The 23,015-nt window shown below is 42.5% G+C and overlaps 7 protein-coding genes across 7 annotated transcripts; 2 read left to right on the top strand and 5 right to left on the bottom strand.

The window, feature by feature from the left end:
• Positions 1-406: 406 nt before the first annotated feature.
• Positions 407-2,080, bottom strand: BDB00DRAFT_772635 (P-loop containing nucleoside triphosphate hydrolase protein; the record flags this gene model as incomplete). The annotated part of the gene is made up of 1 exon (XM_053120051.1): positions 407-2,080. One exon carries the CDS (start codon positions 2,078-2,080, stop codon positions 407-409), a length of 1,674 nt encoding a protein of 557 aa, XP_052974621.1.
• A 95-nt stretch (positions 2,081-2,175) lies between these two features.
• Positions 2,176-4,407, bottom strand: BDB00DRAFT_963804 (uncharacterized protein). Its single transcript, XM_053129759.1, has 4 exons — positions 4,188-4,407; positions 3,329-4,113; positions 3,116-3,237; positions 2,176-3,011 (listed from the first exon to the last, which is right to left on the bottom strand). The coding sequence occupies exons 1-4, from the start codon at positions 4,219-4,221 to the stop codon at positions 2,534-2,536; spliced, it is 1,419 nt and encodes a 472-aa protein (XP_052974620.1). The 5' UTR covers positions 4,222-4,407; the 3' UTR covers positions 2,176-2,533.
• Positions 4,408-6,393: 1,986 nt separating this feature from the next.
• Positions 6,394-9,127, top strand: BDB00DRAFT_942345 (kinase-like domain-containing protein; the record flags this gene model as incomplete). The annotated part of the gene is made up of 4 exons (XM_053129397.1): positions 6,394-7,169; positions 7,244-7,859; positions 8,825-8,959; positions 9,075-9,127. Exons 1-4 carry the CDS (start codon positions 6,639-6,641, stop codon positions 9,125-9,127), a joined length of 1,335 nt encoding a protein of 444 aa, XP_052974619.1. The 5' UTR covers positions 6,394-6,638.
• Positions 9,128-9,581: 454 nt separating this feature from the next.
• BDB00DRAFT_848586 (uncharacterized protein) lies at positions 9,582-10,313 on the bottom strand. The gene has a single exon (XM_053125321.1). It carries the CDS (start codon positions 10,253-10,255, stop codon positions 9,692-9,694), a length of 564 nt encoding a protein of 187 aa, XP_052974618.1. The 5' UTR covers positions 10,256-10,313; the 3' UTR covers positions 9,582-9,691.
• A 5,274-nt stretch (positions 10,314-15,587) lies between these two features.
• BDB00DRAFT_877516 (uncharacterized protein) lies at positions 15,588-16,143 on the bottom strand (the record flags this gene model as incomplete). Its single annotated transcript, XM_053127623.1, has 2 exons — positions 15,588-15,998; positions 16,090-16,143. 2 exons carry the CDS (start codon positions 16,141-16,143, stop codon positions 15,588-15,590), a joined length of 465 nt encoding a protein of 154 aa, XP_052974617.1.
• A 1,451-nt stretch (positions 16,144-17,594) lies between these two features.
• On the top strand, positions 17,595-19,569 carry BDB00DRAFT_848572 (uncharacterized protein). The gene is made up of 2 exons (XM_053125320.1): positions 17,595-19,357; positions 19,429-19,569. The coding sequence occupies exon 1, from the start codon at positions 18,067-18,069 to the stop codon at positions 19,159-19,161; it is 1,095 nt and encodes a 364-aa protein (XP_052974616.1). The 5' UTR covers positions 17,595-18,066; the 3' UTR covers positions 19,162-19,357; positions 19,429-19,569.
• A 988-nt stretch (positions 19,570-20,557) lies between these two features.
• On the bottom strand, positions 20,558-21,583 carry BDB00DRAFT_848559 (uncharacterized protein). Its single transcript, XM_053125319.1, has 4 exons — positions 21,500-21,583; positions 20,992-21,095; positions 20,802-20,859; positions 20,558-20,769 (listed from the first exon to the last, which is right to left on the bottom strand). The coding sequence occupies exons 1-4, from the start codon at positions 21,507-21,509 to the stop codon at positions 20,753-20,755; spliced, it is 189 nt and encodes a 62-aa protein (XP_052974615.1). The 5' UTR covers positions 21,510-21,583; the 3' UTR covers positions 20,558-20,752.
• Positions 21,584-23,015: the final 1,432 nt, after the last annotated feature.

Genomic DNA, 23,015 nt, shown 5'->3' with positions numbered 1-23,015 from the left:
GACATATCATAGTACTCCTCCCACTTTTTTATTCCCTTCCTTGTATTTGTGCCATTCATTCGTTCAATTATCACTACATTGTTGCATCTTATTCCCAGAATTCTGTAAATAACTCACCACTTAATATATATTTTGCTTTCATTTGATATTCAGCGTATATGATCGCATGTAGCTAATTAAATCAGACCCGGGGGGGAGGTTGGTTCCCCCTGTTCCAATCCATCTTTCATCACCCAAAATCATACATCTGTACCATCCCATCCAGCAATTATGCCCGTGCACACTAACTTTAATTATACTTTTGCACCTACATTGAATGTACCTTTCAGGGGCGCCCTACAACTGATTGGCCGAGATCACTAATACATCCCTCTACTGTACACAAAAGATAGCAAAAGAAAAAGATTTATTTCTTTTTATTACCGCGTTTAGATGCAGCAGGCTGTGGGGTAGTAACATCTGCAACATCGTCCGTGTCTTCTTCCACTTGTACATTCTTTATATTACGAATATAGTCGGCAAGCACCTTTTGATCTGCTGCACGGGTATAGGGCCGATCATCAGCACCATGGATAGTGCAAGTGACCGGATCGACCTTGACACCATCGTCTTCAGGCGCATTGACATCTTGTGTCGAATCTACGTGCCAACCGTTCCCGCCATCTTCCGAATTCTCGTCACCGACCGCCCAAATCTGATAGCCGTACCCACAATCCTCCTCCAAAAACTGACGCCGTCGTTCCGAGAAGCTCGTTTCATGCGTCCCACGGGTGACCAAGGTATAAAAGCGAGAATAAAAGCCCTTTTCCGACCGTTTCTTGGCACGCAGCACACGACCCAGACGCTGAGCCTCTTGTCGACGCGATCCGAAATGCGACGACACTTGGATCAGGACGGTTGCAGCAGGCAAATCCAAACTGGTATCACCGATACGCGACAACAGCAATGTGTTGACGGATTTGGCTTTCAGTGCACGCTGGGCCGCCAATTCGGACCAACTGGCTTCCTTGGGGTTGAGTTTGGGAATGTCGATCTGGAAGCGTTTCAACAGACTGCGCGCGTCTTCGGGCGAGGTGCCGCCATAAATGAACGGACGGTTTAGTTTTTCGGCATACAGCTTGAGTGCATCAATGTGGTCGCAAAAGACAAGGATCTTGTCGCCCCGTGCTTCGTGGTATTGGATCAGTCTTTGACAGATTTGGATCTTTTTTGGGTTGAGGATGGATAAGAGGCTTTTGATGTGATGCGCATGGCCCAATACACCAGAACTACCGGAAGCGTCAGTGACAACATCATCATAGACTTGGCGGAACGGTTCATCCATGGACAGTTCTACTTGGGTACAGATGACTTTGGCAATGTACCCCTTATCAGCCAACTCTTTCCATTTTGCATGATACAGGGTGGGTCCAACCAACGTTTCCAAATCGCCAATCTTTTCATCCTCGCGCAACATGGTTGCCGTCAAGCCCAACCGGACTTTGGTATTGATTTTCGCAATGGCTTTGGAAAAATTGCTTGCAGGAACACAATGGACCTCGTCCAAAATGACCAAACCCCACTCTGTCGCATTAATGAATTTGCTCATGCGTTTACTGTCGGCCGTCCGGTTCTTACTGTCGACCAACATGGTGTAGGTGGTAAACATGACGCCCGAGGGGCCATTGAACGGCCATTTCTTTTGCCCAGCAAACATGCCGGTTTTGGACGCCATGAGGGTAGTAAAGTTCAGGAACTCGTTGCTGAACTGTTCGGCCGCAATGATGGTGGAACAGACGACCAGGACGGGTTTTTGAAGTGTGCACGCGACGAGAATGGAGGTTAACGTTTTGCCTGCACCACAGGGAAGGACAATGATGCTGGATTGCGCCACGTTGGTTGCTGGATCGATAATGGCATTGACGGCTTCGCGTTGGTAAGGTCGCACTTCAATGCTTGGCTTGAGTGCAATGGGTAACTCTGGTAACTGTGTGTCTTGCTTGTATGCATAGGGTGGCAGAATGGCTTCAGGTACATGACGTGTTGTTGTTGTTGCTGGTGATGATGTCGTTGTCGTTGTCGTTGGTAATTTTGATTTCATTGGTTTTTTGCTGGGTGACTGTTTCGAAACTACTTGTTCTTCTTCTTGATGAGTACGTTTTTGCGGAATCGTTGTGGAAGTTTTAAGATCGGAACCAGGACTCGAGGACGTGATTTTTAAATTTTCATTGTCGTTATTGTTAGTTTCGGCATCCCTCTCATGTGTTCGCTGCTGAACAAACGACAAGAGATTGGCCAGTTTCTTTTGTCGATCTTCAGTTGATGCTTCTGGATTAAAGTTGCAGTCCATTGTATGCAGGTGTAGAGGAAAAATTCGCAGCAAAGCTGTCAAGTGGTGTAATGTGTGTGTGCCCAGCCTCTTGTTTTTTTTTGTGTGTGAATCATAAACCTGTCATTTCAGAGACCGCTCTGTTAGTTGTTGTTGGCTGCTGCTGCGGAAAGCCCTTCCCGCCCCCAAAAAACTGGATATGGATTATAACGTTGTGTTGTATTTTTAACCAGTCCAAGAATTCAAAATAGTGATGAACGGTACAAGTGCTTCATACACATCCAACACCTTATCCAGGAACCCTTCCGACACGACCTCCAGATCCGAAAATGTCTTTGACACAACAAAGCTCTTGTACCGCAGCAATTCGATCTCGGGATGATCCTTTGGGAAATTCTTGGGAGCCGTCTTGAGCTTGTCTTCATTGGATAATACTGCAAGTCCACTCTGACCCAACGTTTCTTTGATGGTTGGCAAGTTGAGCGCTTCACGCATAAGATCTGCATTCGCTACAATGCCTTCTCGGATCCGTGCTATGCGTGGTGGGGACGGCTGCCAAATGCCGGCTGCTACGTGTGTTTCTCCGTTCGGCGCTACGCCAATATAGTAGCCTGCAAATGGGGATTTCTTGCCCCCTCGTGAAAAGGATGCGCTCATGTAGGACTTGTACGGTCGAAGATCGTTTGTGAATCGCAAGTCGCGACTTTTTTTTTTTTTTTTTTGTAAATACGGTGATGATGATGACGATGAGTAAAAACAACACGCTTAAGAGAAAGAGAGAGAGAGAGACAAGGGGGTGAGACATACTGTTGTCGGTAGATGGCATTTTTGGGTTCTTCAATCAGTACGGTTGGATCCATCTCATTCAACTGTTCTGACACCATCTTGACGAAATCCATAAAGTCATTTCGTATTGTATGCCATCGTTTCTAAACCACACATTTCCCCCCCATCATTTTCCAATTAGTGGATCTGTTATAAGCCCAAAACACCTCACGTCCCTTTGAGGAATCCCCTTACCTCGTTTGTCCGCATAAAATCACGGTTATTGTCTTCTCTAAGTTCTGCAAGGAACTCGAGTAAACACGGCGACAAAGCATCAGCAAACGGAGCACCTTTTGGCCTTGGAATATCAATTGCTGTTGTTGTTTTAGTGGTGGTAGTAGTAGTAGTAGAGGAAGAAGAGGCTGGTGATTCTTCTTCTTCCTCACTACTATCGATTACTTTTTTTTGTGTCTGTCGCGTCTTTTGAGTACGACTACTTTTACTGGTGGTTTCTCCTTTGTTTTTGGCAGACTGTGACAATCGCGCGTCCACTTGGTTGGAATTAGGCTTCACATGGGCTCGTTTTTGGATCCGAGGAGGTGGTGATTGGAAATCATCGTCAGACGAATCATTATCGTCACTAAACTCGCTTGCCTCTTCTTCTTCTTCTTCTTCTTCTTCACCGTCATCGTCATTGTTTTCTGGTTTTTGTTGTTGCTTCGTACGCGCACGCGTTGCCGTTGTTGTTGTTTTCGCAGGTTGACGTGTTGTGCTCTTACTTGACTTTGCTGTATCTTTGTTGGACTTGCTACTCGCAGTGACCTTTTTATTCGTTGTTTTTGTTAATGCCTCATTGTCACTGCTACTACTGCTGCTGCTGCCTGAAGCATGAACGGCCTTTTTTGTCTTTTTGTTGCTGCTACTGCTGCTGCTGCGCTTCGCGAGTTGGCGTGTGCTTTTGCGTTTTTTGCTGTTGCTTGATTCTGCCTTTGCTGCTGCTTCTTCTTCTGCTGCTGCTGATTTAGAGAAATACGGTGATTCTTTTTTTTTTATTTCTTTTCGTTAGTTTTAGAGATTGAAAAAAAAAAAGTGTTCATAGGGTTTGTCATTATACCTTTTTTCGTGCGTCGCTGCTGCTGCGGAGCCATCTTAAAGAGAGAGCAAAAAAAAGTGCATACAGTGCTGTTTGAGAGCAAAGGTTGTCACGAAACTCCACCAAAAAAAGGTCCGCCCATCCCCTTGTATAGCTTTTAATGCATATATAAAAATTGTGTGGTTCATCCAGATCGAGTAGCCCATGATAAATAACGGTATTTGGTGCGGATGAGCTTTTTTTTTGCCAGGCTTTTGGTTTCTTGACATTCTGCTCATTCTTCTGGCATTAACAGCGCGCCCACTACTACTAACACTACTACTACCACTACGAAAGCATATATTGCCAAGACCTTCCCACAACATGTTTCTGTATAGTCCTTGCTAATTGGCGCCGGCCCCCCCCCCCACCCCCTTGTTGTTGTTGTTGTTGTTCGCTGCTGCTGATGTCTATATCACCCCGCTGTATGTGTAAAATAGCGCTCTGCAAAGATCAACAACAATATATTTTTCTTTCTCAAAGCAACACGGACATCAGACAAGTTTTTAGGCAAGATAAAGAAATCTGCACGATGAAATAAAATCGATGATAATGTGTTGTGTTTGTTTATTAAACGAGTACAGCAGCAACGACGGAAAACAAGTGTCACAGGGTGTTACGGTTCTTGTTCTCAGGGTTTACATTTACAGATCTCTCTTGCTACCTTACTGCTATTACCACGGACACCAAGGCGAGCTTACTTGAGTGTGCGGTTTGCTGTCGACTGATGTCATTCGTGTAAATTACGATTTGCCCGCCCTTATTTCCAGCAGTATGTATAGTAAGATATCTCCTGGATGGAAAAATAGCCTCGTCACATGTTATTGTTGTTATGCTGCTGCTAAGATACGAGATATACATCACTACGTAAAGTGATCCGAGCGATGATGTGTCTGTAGCACATGTATGTCTATGTGCATACTACAAGCAAATCATAAATCACAGCGTTCCATCAACATTAAAGACCAAAAAAAAAAAAAAAAACATTGCTCATGACAGATAATAAATTTATACTGTCAAAAAGGTTTATGCAACAAGCAGCACGGTCTTTGCACTCTGTACGACGGTACCATGTAATACGATGATGATAAGAGTGGCAACCAACATTGACTATTGGAGGGGAGAGCTACATACTACGTATACTTGAATTTACTTTACGGCACAATTATCAGTATATTTGAAACACAGCATTTTCTTTCACGTAGAGCCAAACCCAAAGATCTATCTTGAGAAGAGGAAGGCACATGATAGAATAAGGATGGAACGGATAGCTTAGAATTACGAAAACGAAAACTGAATGGCTCACATCGCCCCCCAATTGAGTTACACAAATAAGAGAGCCGATCCTCACCACTCCCCCTTTTGTGTGTGTCTGGGTTGTACAGAAAAAAAAAAAAGTTTTTCGCAAGTGGCTGTCGAACGGAATGCACTATTATCATGACTGTATATGTATACCCATGACCACGACCAATGACGATGAGCAATGATTGTCTCTTTCCCCCCTCAAGGAATCGAGGATGTTACATGGAATAACAATAAAATGACATCAAGAACACTATGTGTATACGTGACTCACTGGGGCTGACTGAACTGATTGACTATTAGCTCATCAATGACTCAGTGACCAGTGGACCCCACCCCACCCACCCCCCCCCCCCATGACTCGGCAATAAAAAATTCTACCACCCAACCCGGTGGTGGGTGCCGGCATGGGAAAGCGGTGGCAACGCCGGGAGGAGAGAATGGGCGGGGCCATGAAATTTTTTTCTTTGGTTTCTTGCAGGAAAGGAGTTTTGGTCAAAAGGAAATCACATATAATTATCGATCTCCGGGCATGCATACAAAGCTTTCAAAAGATAACACCTCCCCCCCCTTGAAATTCACTTATCATTACAATATATGCATGCAACAAACAACAACAACAACAACAACAACAACATAGCCAGCATGTGTGGCTTGCCCTATCTCTCTATCGCAACGTTCCGAAGGGGTGTGAAGTGTGCGTGTGTGTGTCTGATATACAAAGAAAAAAGATCGTTCTGGAGGTTCGTGCAAGCCAAGAGAAATTGTATCACAGACGTCATGGAGGGGTTTTGGCGATTGGACTATTTTGCCTCAACACACAACACAATTTAAAGAGCAGAAACAAATTATATATAAAAAAATAAAAAAAAAAATCCAAATTTGGGGAAAGTAAAAAAAAAAAAAAAAATTGTTTTTTTTAGATCCGTGCCTATTTGCCCATCATCACTCTCCAGCAACTCTTTTCTTTCCTCCAACTCTTTCGCTTGTCTCCATTTCTTCTGTGATTGTATATATTATGTGTGATCGGATATAGCAGCTTTGCCAACCCCCCCTCCCTTTACTGCAAAAAAAGACCTCTCTTTTTCTTCATTTAATACAACAACAACAACAACAACAACAACCTCATAAATGCCTTCTTCTACTTGTTCTTCCCAACTGTATTTTACCGACGATAACAACATGGTCCCAGATCCTTCCAATAAACAAAAGAGCCAGTCATACATGATCGACTCGGCCTACAACAGCCCCAGCTCAACAATCGACAGCCGCCGTCCTTCGAGCGCTTCCATCCGGAAATGTGATGTAGATGCTGCCACGACAACAACAACAACAACAACAACAACAACGACCACGGCGGCCACCGCAACCAAATGCTACACTGGCAGCGTCAAGGAGTATGGCGAATGCTATCGTCGTCTTGGTGAAGGCACTTCGGCTATCGTGATGGTGTTTCGCAAGATGGACAAGTCCGGACGAAACAACAAGCTGTATGCCATCAAACAGTTCCGCAAACGCTCAAAGTCCGAGTCCGAAAAGGAGTACATGAAGAAACTCACCAGCGAGTTTTGCATCTCGTCTACATTCTCCCATCCCAACGTGGTCTCTACCCTTGACCTGGTTTTGAACGACCAAAAGCGATACTGCACAGTCATGGAATACGTAAGAAAGAACCAAGACTTTTTTTCTTTCTTTCTTTCTATCTTCGATGGCTAAAACATATATATTCTATTTAGTGCCCTGGCGGTGACTTATTCTCTTGTATCATGGCAGAACGAATGGGTGAACGCGAAAAGCTGTGCTGCTTGAAGCAGCTCGTGCAAGGTCTAGCGTACTTGCATGGGATGGGCGTAGCGCACCGCGACATCAAGCCAGAGAACTTGCTGCTGTCGACGGATGGACAGATCAAGATCACCGACTTTGGTGTGTCGGACGTGTTCCGCTTTGCCTGGGAAAAGCAAGGCCACAAGAGCCGCGGTCTGGTGGGCTCTGAGCCATACATTGCGCCCGAGGCTTACGAACAAAAGGAATACTGGGGCTCAATAGCAGATGTCTGGTCCGCCGGCATTGTGTTTTATTGCTTGTGGACCTCCGGCCTGGTCTGGCGAAAGGCCAGCAAGAAATCCGATAAACCTTTCGCTATCTACACGCGCATGTACCCGACCCAGACGTTTGATCCGTTCTTGCAGTTCCCTCCTCAGCCACGACGTGTGCTGTACAAGATGCTCGATCCAAACCCAAACACCCGCATCACCTCGGCGGACCTGCTCGAGGATCCGTGGATGCAGTCGATTCCGGTGTGTCACCATGGCGTCGACTCATCAAACCAGCGTCATGACCATGTTGTACGGAGTAAGATTGTTGCAAAGTGATGTATTCCAGTCAAAGTTCACAAAAAAAAAAGAAACCTTCATTGTTGTTGTATTCTTACTATTATTATTGTTATACCCCCTCTCCTCCCAACCTTTTTTCTTCTTCCTCTTCTTCTCCCGTTTTTACCAATCCAAACTCGCCATCCCATTTGTTTCAGCATCTCTCTTCTTTTAAGTTATATATATTCCCTGTACATAGTAAGTATCTCACATCCTCCGACCCTCTTTTCACACACAAATATTAAAACAAGTGATTTTCGTGGAAAGAAGGCACGTGCATCCATCCATTCACCTGGGTCAGGCTTTCTCCCACCCACGTCATATACCATTAGCACGTGCTGTAAACTATTTTTCTTGCTCGCATAAATCAAAAATGACGATTTTCGTCAAATAAAGTTGGGGCCATTAGCCACACACATGTAGAGAGAGAGAGAGAGAGAGAGACAGATACTCCTCCCAGGAGATCAGACCACTATTAAAAAAAGCAATGTGAGAACCGAGTTATATATCCAGGACGTGTTATGTCGTCCAAAAAGTTGTAGTTTGTGAGAGTAGCAATATATATGCATATGAACGAGTGAACAAACTTACTCGCCATTGAAAAAAATTAATACTCTCAAATATTTAAGAAACCCTAATGGCCTTATAATCATTATTACAAGTTACAAAATTAACATAGGTTTTTAGAATCCTTTTCAGAACCTACTTCAACCTCGTAACACACATAATCAAGAAATATCCAGGCTTACAAGGCAGCTGGGATGGCAGATTAGCAGATGGTATGCGGCGTTAGATTCAGTACGTGGTGTACTTTGGCTATATACATTGCAGCCTATAGGCGGACAAGGTTATATTACAGTGTGATACCTAAAACTTTCAATGCTCTTTTGAGTGATGAACAAAACAAACAACATGTATTGCACAGAACAGCTACGGCATATGTAGCCTTTACTTTGCAATTTCTGCTTATGAAGTTTCATTTTTCGGCCTATGTTAAACATTTAACTTGGAATGCTTTATTGGTCAAGCAGTCATTGAACTGTTATCATATCAGTGCTTGTACCCAGTACAGTATTGCAGGTTTGTGATGGAAAAAACCGCTACTTTAGTGTGGCAACCCTCTCTTTCATATCATATCATTGTTCGTCTCCACTTGCTAAGGCCACAACAGCTCTATAACAGCATAAATAAAAAGAACATGCTGAAGTTACTGAGCTTAGTGCTGAGGAAGACTTGGTTAGTACTTGAAGTGCAACATTATACGTTGATTCTCTGTAATCAACTATATGCACTCCAAACTAACTGCAACAATGTCTGTGGTATCTAACTTGGTCAAAAGCATACATATACTTTTCTATTTATGACCACTTCCCTCATAAACTCCTACTAGGCGCAAACATTCCTTTATCTAGGCACATCTTGATGGTGCTACATAGACTACTAACTCTCAAAAAGAAGTTCTTATTGCATAGATCACCAAAATCTCAATTAGAATCTACAGTAATACATTAAACCAGATTGTTTCTTCACTCATGTTTTCTATGTTACTTGATCCACACGAACCGTAGAAAGAATCTCGTGTAAACCTGTGAAAACCTGTAGGATAACATCAATCCTATTGGATCTTTGATAAGCAAGTGATATATTTTATCTTTCAAATGCTGAACAGGTTGCCAGCAGATTGATGTGCATTTTAAAGAAGGCTTTTACAACATGCTTATTTTATTTTAAAGTATCTTGGATATTAGGCTCAAAGAAGAGTCATTTAAAAATTAAGTAGGTTTAAGTTATATATTGGGAGAGAGAAAGTTTTTACATCAACAGAGCGACGAGCGAGAGGACGGTTTCAAGCAATGTTAACAATGCAATCTTGAGAAGTCCGGTGATTCCAGTATTTTCAAAAAATCCGTCGGCAGCTCCGTTGACAACATCCACAGCGATTGCAATCAATTCGTCTCGATTCGGGGCGGGTTGCTGCTCACCTTCCGCTGGCTGTTGGGATTGCTGCTCATATTCGGGACTTGACGTCAATTTAACCATCTGGAGAGCAACCGTGTTCATGAAGGGGACACTGCCGGACGGGCCCTTTGATTCAGCCCGGGAGCGCTGAATGGCGGTATCGAGAGCACGCAAGTAAGTTGCAAATTGGCGTCTTTCTGTTTCTGTTCCTCCAGGAGTACTGCCAGCAGTAGTGCCATGTTCAGAAGCAGCAGCGGCAGCAACAACATCTTGCTTTATTTTTTCAGCGCCTTCGGCAGTGACACCGGATGGATCCTTCGAGCCAGTGGGATGGGCTTGGACAGAGGCCGAGAACAGGAAACACAGGTGCAAAGCCAGGACCACCGTCAGAAATAGAGAGGACAACTTGATTTGCATGGTTACAAAAGAGAAGTAATGTGGCTAGAAGATAGTAGATGAATGTAGTAGTTACCGGCCACCTTTATATATATATATATATTTTCTCGCTTTCTGTCGAGTCTCCAATTTCTACATGCTCGTACAGGAAATTAACTTTCTTCTCCATGTATATATTACATATATCTCCTGATTCTAGGCGGGCGTCTGGATACGCCTTTCGCGGAATCGAGTAAAGCCGTGTTTTCCAATTGATAGGCGCTTTAAAGAAGCATTTTCGCTTAGGAGAATCACGCATAGCTATGCATGAAAGAATTTTCCAGGAACCGCTGGAAAGTGCTTATATTTTACATTGTTAGCGCTCTTGATATCGCGGTGTGTGCATAACATGGTTTCCGCTACATAGGTGTCCAAAATTACATTTTTTCACGCTAATCCAAAGGAAACTCATGTGATACTATAAAAAATGCGAGTATATAATCACTTGTTGTAAATCATTTGTAATTTGCTGAAGTGTCCTGCACAACGAGTGCTCCTCAGCTGAGTTAAAGATAACTGTAATAGCTCCTACTAGTTCCTTGCTCTCCAGAGTGTTCTATCTCGACCGTTTACATGAATAAGCAAGGGAGATGCCCCTTGATTCCCCGCTTCCGCTTAGTAAGCAGTGTACGCCGGTGCAGTTTCTAGCAAGACGTACAAGGCCGTAAGAAGCTTCTCCGGCCATCCCCTTCCCCCTGGTGGCGAAACATCATACATTGATGCTCCATAATTTATGTGATCGGATGTAATATGTCGGGCTTTTCACTATAGTTATTCCCATGTATGATAATAGTATATATTATCGATTCGTATCATACGCAAAGCTCCATACAGCTTCTTTATGCTTTTAAGAGTTGTTATGGAAGTGGCATCTATGAATCCGGTCATTTCAATAAAAAGCAAGGTCTTTTCAAATTAAGGCGTCCCATGTTTTCGCTTCGTGCGTTACGTATGATAAAATGAGCTTTGCTGGAAGAAAGGATGTGTATAACGGACTGTGCTGTATCCCACAGCTAGCCGCACGCACCCCCCCTTTTTTATCTCCCTTTGACGACACCCAATTTCGCATGTATATGCAGAGAGGTAGCCTTTCAACTATTAGAACTATAATAGCATGATAGGTTTTGCCCCACATTCGGATGATGTGCATGTTTCACAACGCCATTTGGCACGCCTTGCCGGAAGATCATTAGGGATGCTTCTCGGTGGTGCTCTGATGGTGTCGGTTCTGTTTCTGGCTCCTGCATCTGTGATATATCAGGATCAAGGAATGTTTGCTGCTGCTATTGGTTAGATAATACTGGCAAAATCAAACGTGGCTGCCGAAGCTAATGATAAGGATGTTGCTAAGATGTTTTGCTGATGCTGGTGGTAAACGTTGGAAGCCATTCGCAAGCGAGGAGCTTTTAGCGCAGAGGGTGTTTGGGTATCTGATATGTGTTGCTTTCTGTCCGTCGCTCTGCATCGCTTCTCCAAGGGCTGTAGTATGTTTCTGTAACTGTTCTTTGTGTTTTTATATGTTTTAGTATTCTTTCCATGTTTTGTAGTACATATCATCCGAGGTATTCAAGTGTTTCGTAGAAATGATGATACCGTTGACTAGCACATTTCATTGGCCCATACAGTATTGTATGTGTCAAAAAGCTGCTTGTTGTCAGGATACAGTACAATGGAGAGGGTTATGATACCATTAAAAAATGTAACTTTTTGAAATGATGGCGTCAAAGCTATGTATATTATTTATTCATTGTATGCTTACGCTTAACACGTCTGAACACCCAAGTTGGTTCTTAAATGAGTTAATATTTTGATGTCGTTCCTTGTTTTCGCAAACTTTTCTCGACATGTGTTTTGTCTCCATCAACAACAAAGAGTGCGTCACAAAACGATGGTCAATATGGCCGTGAGAGCGGATAATGAAAGTGGTAATGCTAATACATCGAATACACGCGTACTGAATTTTAGATTCATTGGCGCGTCAAGAAAATGTAGTTAAGTTTGGACATGATGCGAGGGTAATTGACGTTGTTACACCCTTAATGAGAGACAGGTATAGAATGATATACTAAGTTTGAATGATAGAAATCAACAATTGGCTGGTATGAAGGTATTGTGCTGTAAAGGAGGTAGCCAGTGATTTGTACATCAAACTTTTCTTGAAGAGTGTGCACCAGTAACATGTGCTCCCAGTTCTCAGCTTGCGCAAGCCTCCCGTATATATCGTAGTCCCTATGGTCGTTTCCGTTGCATACATTATTTCAGTTTCGTGTACGCGACTGGCTAACTGACCATTGCTGACGTTTGATCCGTTCGATGACTCCGGTTCTGAATCTGTCACGCTGTCAAGGGTACCTTCTCTGTAGAAGTTTAACGAGTTGGACAATCGCTCGGCTGCTTCAAGCTAATAATATCACGTCGTGCCATTTAGAATCTGGTTTCTCCAATAGAACACATGCTGTAGTTAAATGACGTTGCAAGGAGCAGAGCAACTCAAAGATAAATGGCCCTCTAAGGGTGTGTTACCATTACTTGGCTCTTCTAATAATGTATAAGATTACTAGCCACTGTCAACGTAGTCTTATAGATGGTCAAATTCAGATCATGAAACTGGGCACTAATCACCACACTGTACTTGATCATAATAGGGTATAGCTGGATCAGCTGAATTTGGGCTAGTCGATTTCACCTATAAAATTTCTGGCTTTTCTTTGTGTCTGTTTTCACAGGCAAACACATGACTATGTTTAATTTTGTATACCGGCATACCGATCTTCGAGTTATGAGCAAAGCTGGAGAGCTTTTTGCTCTCTTTAACTTGCTTTCTTTAAGGACATACCTGCAGCGGCGTGGCACTCTGTTCTATGATTTTAAGTACAAGATTTATTTATTACCATCATCGTGACTTAAGTTTAGCACCGGTCTCATACATACCTTTTTATTCGATAACCTTGGTCCAACAAGAGTACCGAATCCAGTATGTCGCCACAATGATGTGTTTGATATCTATCTCGTTGTTTGACGGCTCTTAAAGGCGGCCGCTCTGCCACACAATAGCGCTAATATTTTTTTTGTGAATGAACACGTTTTGCAGTCATCAGCAACTGAAGGTACAGCTTTCTCACGCCCGGAATATATATCTTTCCACTTTGGTCCAGAAGCTAAAAGGATCAACTTGAGCTATTTTACCTGCTGTAACCTACCTTGTTGTCCCCAATACATTCGTATCAATAAACGGGCTCTTCCCCTTAGTACTGGCTTTGTAATCTACTTGTATCACTATCTGTCAGTTTACTCTCTATCATTTTCATCACAGACTTGGTGTAACTATGAGTGCAAATTTATCTCACACCCGCAACAATACGCTTACTGCGCAACACCACTCTTACTGCGAGTGCAAAAACAACTCACACCAGGTGCAAAACCATTTCGCACTACTGCGGTATTCATTGGATCAAGGACCAATTAGATTAGATATAGATAGTGTATTAGAATTAGTATAAATAGACCAATATTTTGTATTGAATAATGAACAGTTCAGTTCATTAGCTTCTCTTTCTCTTAACTTTAGCTTTTCCCTTTCCTATCAAAAGGATTGTCTTTTGTGGCTCCAAACGTAATAATTCCTGGTTGTTGAGCTCCCACACTTCTATTTCATCTCTTTTGCTTAATACTTAGCATTTCATCCAGATTTATCAACTTTTCTTATACTATCCATTCTTTTAAACGGGATTCGTAACTCGTACACAAACTATGACGTTACACTGCTTTAAGGGGCATGCTCGGGCCAATTGCAGCAGGATGCGCCGCTCATCCCGTTTAACAACCAATTTCAATGGAGTGACAACACAACAAGGGAAAGAAGAAGGTCTCCACTGGTAAAGTCTGCCTTTCGCATGGTTCCGGCCGCCATTCGTCAGAGCAACGCCGTGCTTTGTCGAGCCTTCGCGGCAATGGTTCGTCTAGCAAGGTGTCGAAGCACTCATAATGCTGCTTTGGATATTTGTGCCCAGTGCGGAAACCGAGCTGGATTAGTACCTGAATCGAACATAAAAAAATATCTATCCAGAGTCGAGGTCTTTCTTCTATTTCTTTGCTGTTAAGCGAAGCTTGGTTTAGTTAGCGAAGAATACCTGCGGCAGATCCATCATTCGTAACATTGAAAGCTTCTTCGCTCGTCAACTTCGGCACTTGCTCGTGCCTACAAGGGAGGAGACGTCGGTATACTGGACAATGTGGTTCAGCACTCTGCTTTGCAGATTCGATGACTTTTACCTCTGCTTAAATTTGAAGAAGATCGAGAACCTTACCTCTTTTCAATTCTGCGATATCTTGCCTGCGCTCTTTAACACAGTTATCCTCGGCTCTAGATTTATTGCTCATTCCCGCAAAATACAGTACGCCGCTCCCCTAACAGCATTTTAATTGTAACTTCTCACTGTTTCGAGTCGCCAATGCACTTGTGTACCACGTCATTTACACATTGCTATAGTAACGAGCGATTACACTAAAGCCCAAAAGATCATCGATAGTCTAGGTATTAGACAGAGAATCTTCCTCGTATGTAAAAGGAGCGCCTTTATAGATTAAGTAGATTGTTAAAATGTGAGAACGAAGAGCCAAAGAATTGTATGAAAATGTCATAAATGAAGTATGAAGGTCGTACAGTATCATAGTCATTAACCGCGAGTAAGTTTTGGGATTACATACTGACGATACGGCAGAAAGGAGATCTTCCTATCAAACGTTAATATACAAATTCTCTTTCTCAATTAAATTTTTATGACAGGGCCGGCAATAGTTTGTTTGGAGTAACATACTTGTAAAGCTTACTAATAGTGATAAAGAAAACCAATGTTTTAGTAAATTACGAAATAATTATATATAAGAACGGAAAAATAACATACAAAAAGAGGGAATATATTAGAAAACTAAACACAGATGGCAAGGAAAGAGGCAATAAAGAACAAGAGTTGTCTCTTTTGCTGGTGTTAGGTATCGTATTGATAACCATCAGCTAAGGCGTCGATCGAATTTACAATGGTTGTCTTGGTACATACCCAAAATTGGACCAATGTGACCGACCAGAATGATCAAAGGGTTCCACGCCAACTCATAGATCTTTGTGTTACGGAATCTGGTTAGGCGCCAAAAAAAAAGAACTGGGGGAAATGCACAGTTGGCGAAAGCACCGAGTAAAGACTTGAGCAAGTTAAAGAAAGGGATCAGAAAGCCGATAGCACCGACAAACACCATGATAGCCGCATGTAGACATGTACGAATGAGAACTTCTTTTAGTTTTCCGGACCGTTGAACGTTAATGTTGAGCACGTCTTTGACGTCTATGTAATGCAAAGGATACAAGTAAGATGGGTGCAGAAACGACGGAATTGATGGTGGTCAAGACGATGGCAACGATGTTCGCGGGGCTGGAGGGAAACATTGATGTAGATCGGACTGCTGGCAGCATTGGTGCCGTAATGTAGTAACCGCAAACTGCAATCGCGATACACAGGGCAGCACAGAGGCTCAAGGCACCGGTCAGAACAATAGGCCAGCGCTTAAGGTTTTGCATTGAGCCTTCCATGTTTGGATAGAAAACATTGGCACCGAAACTGAACGACATGGTGGCGAGAGCGACGAGGAAACCATCCCAAATAACGTTATCTTTGTAGCAGTCGGTGTGATTAGGAGCATCAATACCGGCAAGAACAATTGCAATCAGCATCTACAATAAGCTACGATATATACATCCGGCAGTGATATGATAAGCATCTTATTCATTGTTTGTGGGTTACAGAGCACAAAGGTGTGCTTACCATAGTTATAACAGCAACCAAACCCAAAAGACTGGTCCATGTAATGTTGTTCATTGATTTTGCAAAAATGTACGGAATGCCGATAACACCACACCAGATGATGGTCCATGCGAAACTACAGATTTCACCGGCTGTTCCTTTACACAGTTGATTTAATTATCTAGCTGTGAGTGCTACGTACAGGACAGTTGTACCGAGATAGATCCAGGTTGTGAAAAAGAAGGAGACCCAGCCTTCACTTGAGCCAAATGTTTCTGTAACAGTTTCTTAATTGAAAGACAGTGGTCGCTTTTTGTCCTTGTACATACATGTTTGCATGCTTATGCCTGTATACCACATGTCTAGAAATTAAATCATGCGTCGAATCTATTTTGTGTACTAGTTATGAGTGGCACAGTTTCTCAATAACGGTAAAAAAGACAGAGTATTGAGCGTTATTAACACTAAACATACAGTCATTTCAGAAAGTAAAGTCGCTGGTTTTGAGTTTAATGTCGTGCAAAAGATTTGCGTGTTCAACAATGAAATCGCCTGGTTCAGCAATAGAGTCGTGATCACATGTCACGGGCTTTGTTTATTTTTACCTGTCGCTAATTTTTCTTGGCATTTTAATTTTATAAAACGAGAATGCTAGGCCAGCAGAAAATTTTTCACAAAATGAAGGCCTATTTAAACACCTTTTTTAGCTTAATGAGCGAGGGGAGGGGCAGAGAGGAGGGATACATTTGGTATATTTATGCATATGGACATAATGTTCACAACTCTTTCATCAACTGAATGGCAGGCAATTCGCAATGGGTGTAGGAGGTGCACTTTTAAGACTCAGCATAACTTGAGCTCAAAATATAAATAGAAAGAGGCCGTCATTGTTTTAAAATACCAACCAGTTGACCAGCTTTGTACACAGTAATCCACCCAAGAACAACAAAACGAGCGGAAATAGATGCGGGAAGCACATTCTAACATGAAAAAAAAGGCGGGTCAATAAGTTATAAAGTAGGCGAAATCAAACCTGTACGTTCCGCAAAGCAATGTTGCAATGTACCGCAGTGGAGATACTACATGTCAGTTGGCCACGAAGGAGTCCCTGATTGGTACAATTATGCTAAACTTTTCTCTTTTTCCCTCTGACCTTGGGGCAATCAACCTGCCTATGCGTCAGCCCATACTCAAGAGAAAATATGCTTTTGGAACCAGCTGTGTGTTGGGTCGTTCAAGGGAGAGGACCTCGTAACAATGTGCGACGTGCGGACAGAGCTTAGAAACAACCCATGTAAAAAACCTTGCAGTTTCCTTCTTCATCTCATAGCTTCCATCTCCAAGCGAGGGAAGAAATACTATTGCATGGCCACACAACTGTGTTGAAGGAGAAGCTGAAAGAAGAAGAAAAAAATATTCCGTGGAATCCGTGAAAAAAAAAATCACAGTGAGCCAAGAAAATGAAGGCTTGTCATTGGCCAGTCAAATAAAAGTGAACACCAGGAAGGTGCACAGTCTTCTTCCCACCTCCTCTTTTTTTTTGCTTCCTTTGGTACACTAAGTGCTGTAAAATTACAAATGTCTCCCATTCCACACGGCTGACCAAAGCCATTCAACATTACTGAGGAAGAATGCAAAATTCTCAAGTTTCCTTTGCTTTTCAACACACTCTCTGCAGATGAATGGGCGGACATTGACAAAGTAGTAGATGAGCTGTGGAAGGTGACAAGTTTGCGTGTCAAGGACACCAAGACGGTCAAAGGCTCACTTATTCAATCCATTAACACCGTGGCATTGAATCGAAAGAACTGGTTCCAGTTGGTATCTTATTGCCACCAGCTGATCGCCCATTACAAACTCAAGAAGATTACCGCAACATTTAGTTTTGCATGGACTCTGAAAAAGCAAAAACAGCGTGCCTTGGACCTGGGTACTGTGAACGGTGTCAAACTCTCGCAACTGGGTGCAGAAAAGTTTGGAAAGGAGCTCGACAAACTCATGGATGCTGTTGACAAGGAGAACCGTGATCCGTCGCAGCCAACTGGTGCCACCACGACCGTCAAGCAAGAGCCAATGCAGCAACAGCAAGGTGTATTGGAAGAATGTGCCGAATACATGACAATGACTGAGGCCGATGGTGTAGCTTTCAAAGATTCGACCCTTGGCACGATTATCAAGCAAAAAGCAATCAGTATCTACTGCAAGTGGAAGAACGACATGCCCCTATCAGACCAAGAATTGCATTGGATGGCCTGTGGGTTGTCTTCCATCTTGGATTTGACAAAAATAGACTTGACTATGGAATTCTTGGACTGTACTAAGGACGAGCTGGAACAAGTGTCTAGTCCCCCAGTTGACAAGCGAAGTCGCAAGCAATATCATCTCCCTGCCTTGGTGAATCAAACATATGACATTGTCGTGTCGCTAATCGAAAAGGAACACAATGTCAAGAAGGCCATCTTGTACATTCAGCAAATCAAAACAAGCTGCCTTGACACAGAACGACTGCTTGCAGCACTGGTCACATTGATCAAGATCGTTGACACCAACGCATTTCTGCTCAACCCTGATAACTCGGCCCGCGTGACAGAGTATGATTTCATCACGCAAGTTTGGACACCCATCCTAAAGTCATTGATTGATATTCATGGTGTGTTGCGCATGAAAATTGGAGAGTCTAGTCCGGCCCAAGGCATTGTTTGTCGCAAGCGCTCCTACAGTGACGCCCGAGTTGGATTCAAGGTGGACTTGCGGCTGTTGTTTGATTCGCGCCAAAATGAACACGACCTGCTTGCTCTCGAAGCTGCAAAGGCGGGTGACGCATCCAAATTGTGCCATGACATTTGCAAACTTATGCGCGAGGCCAAGGACAATCTCGATGCTATCCTGCAGCACATCCTGAAACGTCACATGAAAAAGCCAGTCTTGTCCTGGTACATGCACACCAATGGTGTCAGTGCGCATACTGGCACAGTTCACATTGCTAAGGCTGGTCTTTATTTGGCATTGCATGAATCAAAAAACTCAGATAATGTCCTGTTACTGTTCCAATTCTATAACCATCAGTCTCACACCAGAGCTTTCTCTTCTTGATACGCTTCGGAACTCGCAAACTAACATTAATTAAACCTGTGGCAGAAATTGCACCTAAAATAGATGTTGCTTTTGCTTTAGTCATGGGCACTGTAACTACTGCAGGAGTGCCTTTCTTTGACCAAGCCATACCCCGTTTCAAATTAATGTGAAAGGCGGATTCATCAAGAAAGACACAATTTGTTGTGAAATCCAGGTCAGTTTGCTGCCACTTTTGAACCCAGTCATATCTGTGCTGAATCTTTTCCTTACTGTTCCTTTCCACAGGATGAAACTGTGCTTGCTTAATAGACAGATTACACTTATTTGTCATGAAGTTATAAACAGTACTACGAGAAACGTTGAGATCCTCATAGTTTTGTTTCAAACTTTCCACCACTTCATTGACAACGGCAGAAGGATTCTCATCAATGTAATCTAAAAGAAATTGCTTATGCTCATTCCCAAGAATACGACGTCGCCCTGATTTTTTCTTTTTTTCGAAAATGCTTTCTGGGTCTTCGTAATAACGTTTTACCCATCTCTGTGCTGCCCGGATATGAATCCCCAAATGTCTCGCAGCAGCAGAAGCATTCAAGCATTTGCTGAAAAATAAATGAAAAAAAAATCTAGTCTTGTCTTCATCAGAGTAAACCGTATAGCGTCGCTTATTGCATAATTCCATATCAACATCACACTTTCTTTCATCCGCAGTTGGAAGTATAACGGGATTAGATTGTCTTTCTGGAGGTTTATTCATTAAGAATTGAGTACGGGAACTTATTGTTTCAATAGCATACAACTCCTCATCTACAACTAGATCCATCGGCTGAACGCCATGTTCATCAACAATATGCCCCTGTCCATCTTCATAATAAAATTGCATACTCATCTTTAAATAGAGTGAAGAAAGCAAAACGGACATAGAAAATCGAACCCCTTTTTTATAACAATTTAATGCCAAGAATTTTATTGGATTACTAAGCGACAAGTAAAAATAAACGAAGTTCGTGACGCATGAGCATGACTTTATCTTTGGATCAATCGATATCATCTTTGAACGCACGATTTTTTTTGCACGACTTCAAACTCAAAATCAGCGACTTTTCTTTCTGAAATGACTGTACAAAATTCAGCAACAAAAAAGGATAAGGTATAGCTGTATTTTACAGGAATAATCAATGTTAAAAACAGTAGCTGGTTGTATAGAAGTGCGCTGATCAAACTTATTTCGTTGGTTAACTAGTTTGTTGATTTTTGTATTACTTTATGTGTCTTTTTGTCTTTTATATAAATGCACAAATGAAATCATAGTACTTTTTTTTACGGAAGCATGAGGGTTGGAAGTGTGTGAGTGTCGATAGTTACTGATACAAAAAAGAGAATGCAATGGAAACAAATGGTAGATAGATGTAAGAGAATGCCTGTATGTTTTTTTTTCTGCGTAGTGTTCGTCGTGTTTCGTAGTAGTAGTAGTAGTAGTTGATTGTTTTAACGTGGTTGACCCAAAGTGGTACCAGGTCCTGCTGCAGCAGCTTGCAAAACTTCAGCAGGAACTTGGACAACCACCTTTTGCTTTTGAGACACGACAAGTGCACTCGCATCTATCCTTTCATTTTAGTTTTGCTTCTCTTTGCAAAGTTTTTTTTTGCTAATATTACCTTCCATGTCTTCTTCAGGAGCTTCCAAATATCCCTTTTGATGCAAATAGCGCTTTTCCTAGTAACATATTCCACACAAGAATTATTATTTCATGTATTGGCCAAGTTCCTTTTTCCTTGCCTTTCCCGCAAAAGAACACTCTTCTTACTAGATCATGACGTAAATTAAACAAACGAGTCAACAACTCACCATCTTTATAGCTCTGTCATGAAGCTTTTGTTTCTTTTTCGTAATGACTTTGCCTTGGAAGACAGGTGCTTGTCTTCGTGGTTTTGAAACGCCTCCTGATCGTGCTATTTACGCAGTTACACTATTAATAATTCGTTCTTACTGCAAAATGAAAAGGGGTCATTGAAAAAAAGAGGAGAGTTGTTTCGATTCGTATATCAAAAACAAAATCATACTTTTCATTATGTTATATATAAGATCGCAAAGTATAAAACAAGGTATTGAAAAAAAAAATCAAGCGGGCTTGCTGCTGGAGGCTTTGTTGGGCTCCGCTGAACCGGGTTTGAGACCTTCAATTGAAACGAGTCACACACAGCTCGCAGATGAGTAGTAGACTTTACCCTTTGGACTCCTTCTTTTGAACCTATGATAAGCTCTTGGGGCCGCTGAAAAATCCCGTAGACCTGAACCGGGTAAATATATACCCAGTACAAAAACGTCACATCGTTACAATACCCAAATCACCTACCTATAACCATTCGATGTCATGAAAGATCAGAAAAAGATATATGTTTAGAGAAAGATAATAATAGTTAAAGCAAATATGCATGTGTCTATGGAAGGTGTATATGTGTAAGTGTGAATTGTTTGTGTTTATATATGGCGTGTACGGCGATTGTAATCGCGCCACGTTCTTGGCAAGTTGCGTCTTCTTCGGAAAGTGATGTTGGTTTCGAGATAGGCATCGACTGCATCGTCATCCAGTGACTGTTGGAAGTCGTGATACTGCTCGACGGACACAACACGCTCATAGTGTGCCGAAGCAGATTCAAAACTTTCCATTGTTTCTTGTAATTGCGCTATCAACTCTCGTTGACGGGCGCGGAGACGCTGCATTTGGCGCTCCCAACGCAGGCGCTGATGCTCTTGATCATCGATGATTGTCTCGGTCAAATCAATGATATTTGATTGTTGTTGTGTTTGTACGCGAGATCGACGATTTAAAATAAGTGGTTCGTCTTCTTCTTCACTGTCCGTTTGCGGCGGAGCGGTAGTGGTAACAGTAGCTGTAGTAGCATTAGCAGTAGTAGTAGCGTTGGTAGTGGTAGTACATGTAGTAGTCGGTGTTGTAGTAGTGACAATGGCGGCAGCACCTCGTGAACGATGATGATCGGCAAGATGCTCGTCCAGCGCCATATCTTTGAAAACATTTTCAGGAGCTGGTATGCGGATAAGCAAAATAGTAATGAAAGGATAGTAGTAGATGCATATTAATAAAGAAGTTAATAATATCGGTGCTGTAATTGATAGGCAGAATAGAGATAACTTATTGTTAGCCTACCGGTCGTATGCGAACAAAGGGGATTGTGCTTTGCCGTTGATTAAAGGATGTGTTGGGGGCAATCTGCCCAAAACCAGAACGGAAGACAAGATGCTTGCAAATCATGTACCGACTTGATAGATAACTGCTGCAGCCACAGATCCAATTATTGACCGATGGCTGGTAGATAGTATCGGTTGCTAAATTTTCTGTTCGGCCATACAGCTTTTTCCATGCACGGGTGAACATCTGATGCCAACGGGTCGCAGAGCGAGAACGAACAGTATCACGGTTGAACTTGTGACGAAGATTAGGGAAATGTCGCGCAACAATCACGTATACGAGCAAGTCTAGTCGTGCTCGGTTGAATTGGTGCAAATGATTACGTTTCAAAACCTTCCAATGCGCTTCAATCAACATTGTTGTTTTTCCTGCTGGGATACGGTCTGGAATACTGCTGCACGCCCATTTTCTCCAAGTAGACGGCTGATACCAATTGCGGTATAGATATATCCAGGCATCTATGTAATTCTTTGTGACGCAAAACATGTAGACTTCTAAGGTAGCAAGCTGATGGATTTGTTCGGCTGTGCGTTGTACAGTACCTATACAGAAAAGTCGCTACGATTAACTTACACATGATTTATGAAGTCATATTATATATATAGAGTAACTCGGGCAAAGATGTGAGACAAACGCGAAGACGTTACCATCTGGGATCAAA

The sequence above is a fragment of the Zychaea mexicana genome (assembly GCF_025766255.1).
Source record: "Zychaea mexicana strain RSA 1403 chromosome Unknown BDB00scaffold_110, whole genome shotgun sequence".
Taxonomy (NCBI): Eukaryota; Fungi; Mucoromycota; class Mucoromycetes; order Mucorales; family Lichtheimiaceae; genus Zychaea; species Zychaea mexicana.
Note: the sequence above shows the minus strand (reverse complement) of the source record. Positions and strands in the feature narration are given on the sequence as shown.

Bases quoted from the DNA above. Each gene is read 5' to 3' on its own strand.
- BDB00DRAFT_963804 (XM_053129759.1), bottom strand. From the start codon at position 4,221: ATGGCTCCGCAGCAGCAGCGACGCACGAAAAAAG. The intron at 3,238-3,328 runs GTAAGGGGATTC...TGTGTGGTTTAG, and splicing joins ATTTTATGCGGACAAACGAG to AAACGATGGCATACAATACG. The intron at 3,012-3,115 runs GTATGTCTCACC...AAAAAAAAAAAG, and splicing joins AATGCCATCTACCGACAACA to TCGCGACTTGCGATTCACAA.
- BDB00DRAFT_848586 (XM_053125321.1), bottom strand. From the start codon at position 10,255: ATGCAAATCAAGTTGTCCTCTCTATTTCTGACGGTGGTCCTGGCTTTG.
- BDB00DRAFT_848572 (XM_053125320.1), top strand. From the start codon at position 18,067: ATGGATGCTGTTGACAAGGAGAACCGTGATCCGTCGCAGCCAACTGGT.
- BDB00DRAFT_848559 (XM_053125319.1), bottom strand. The intron at 20,860-20,991 runs GTGAGTTGTTGA...ATATGTTACTAG, and splicing joins ATGACAGAGCTATAAAGATG to GAAAAGCGCTATTTGCATCA.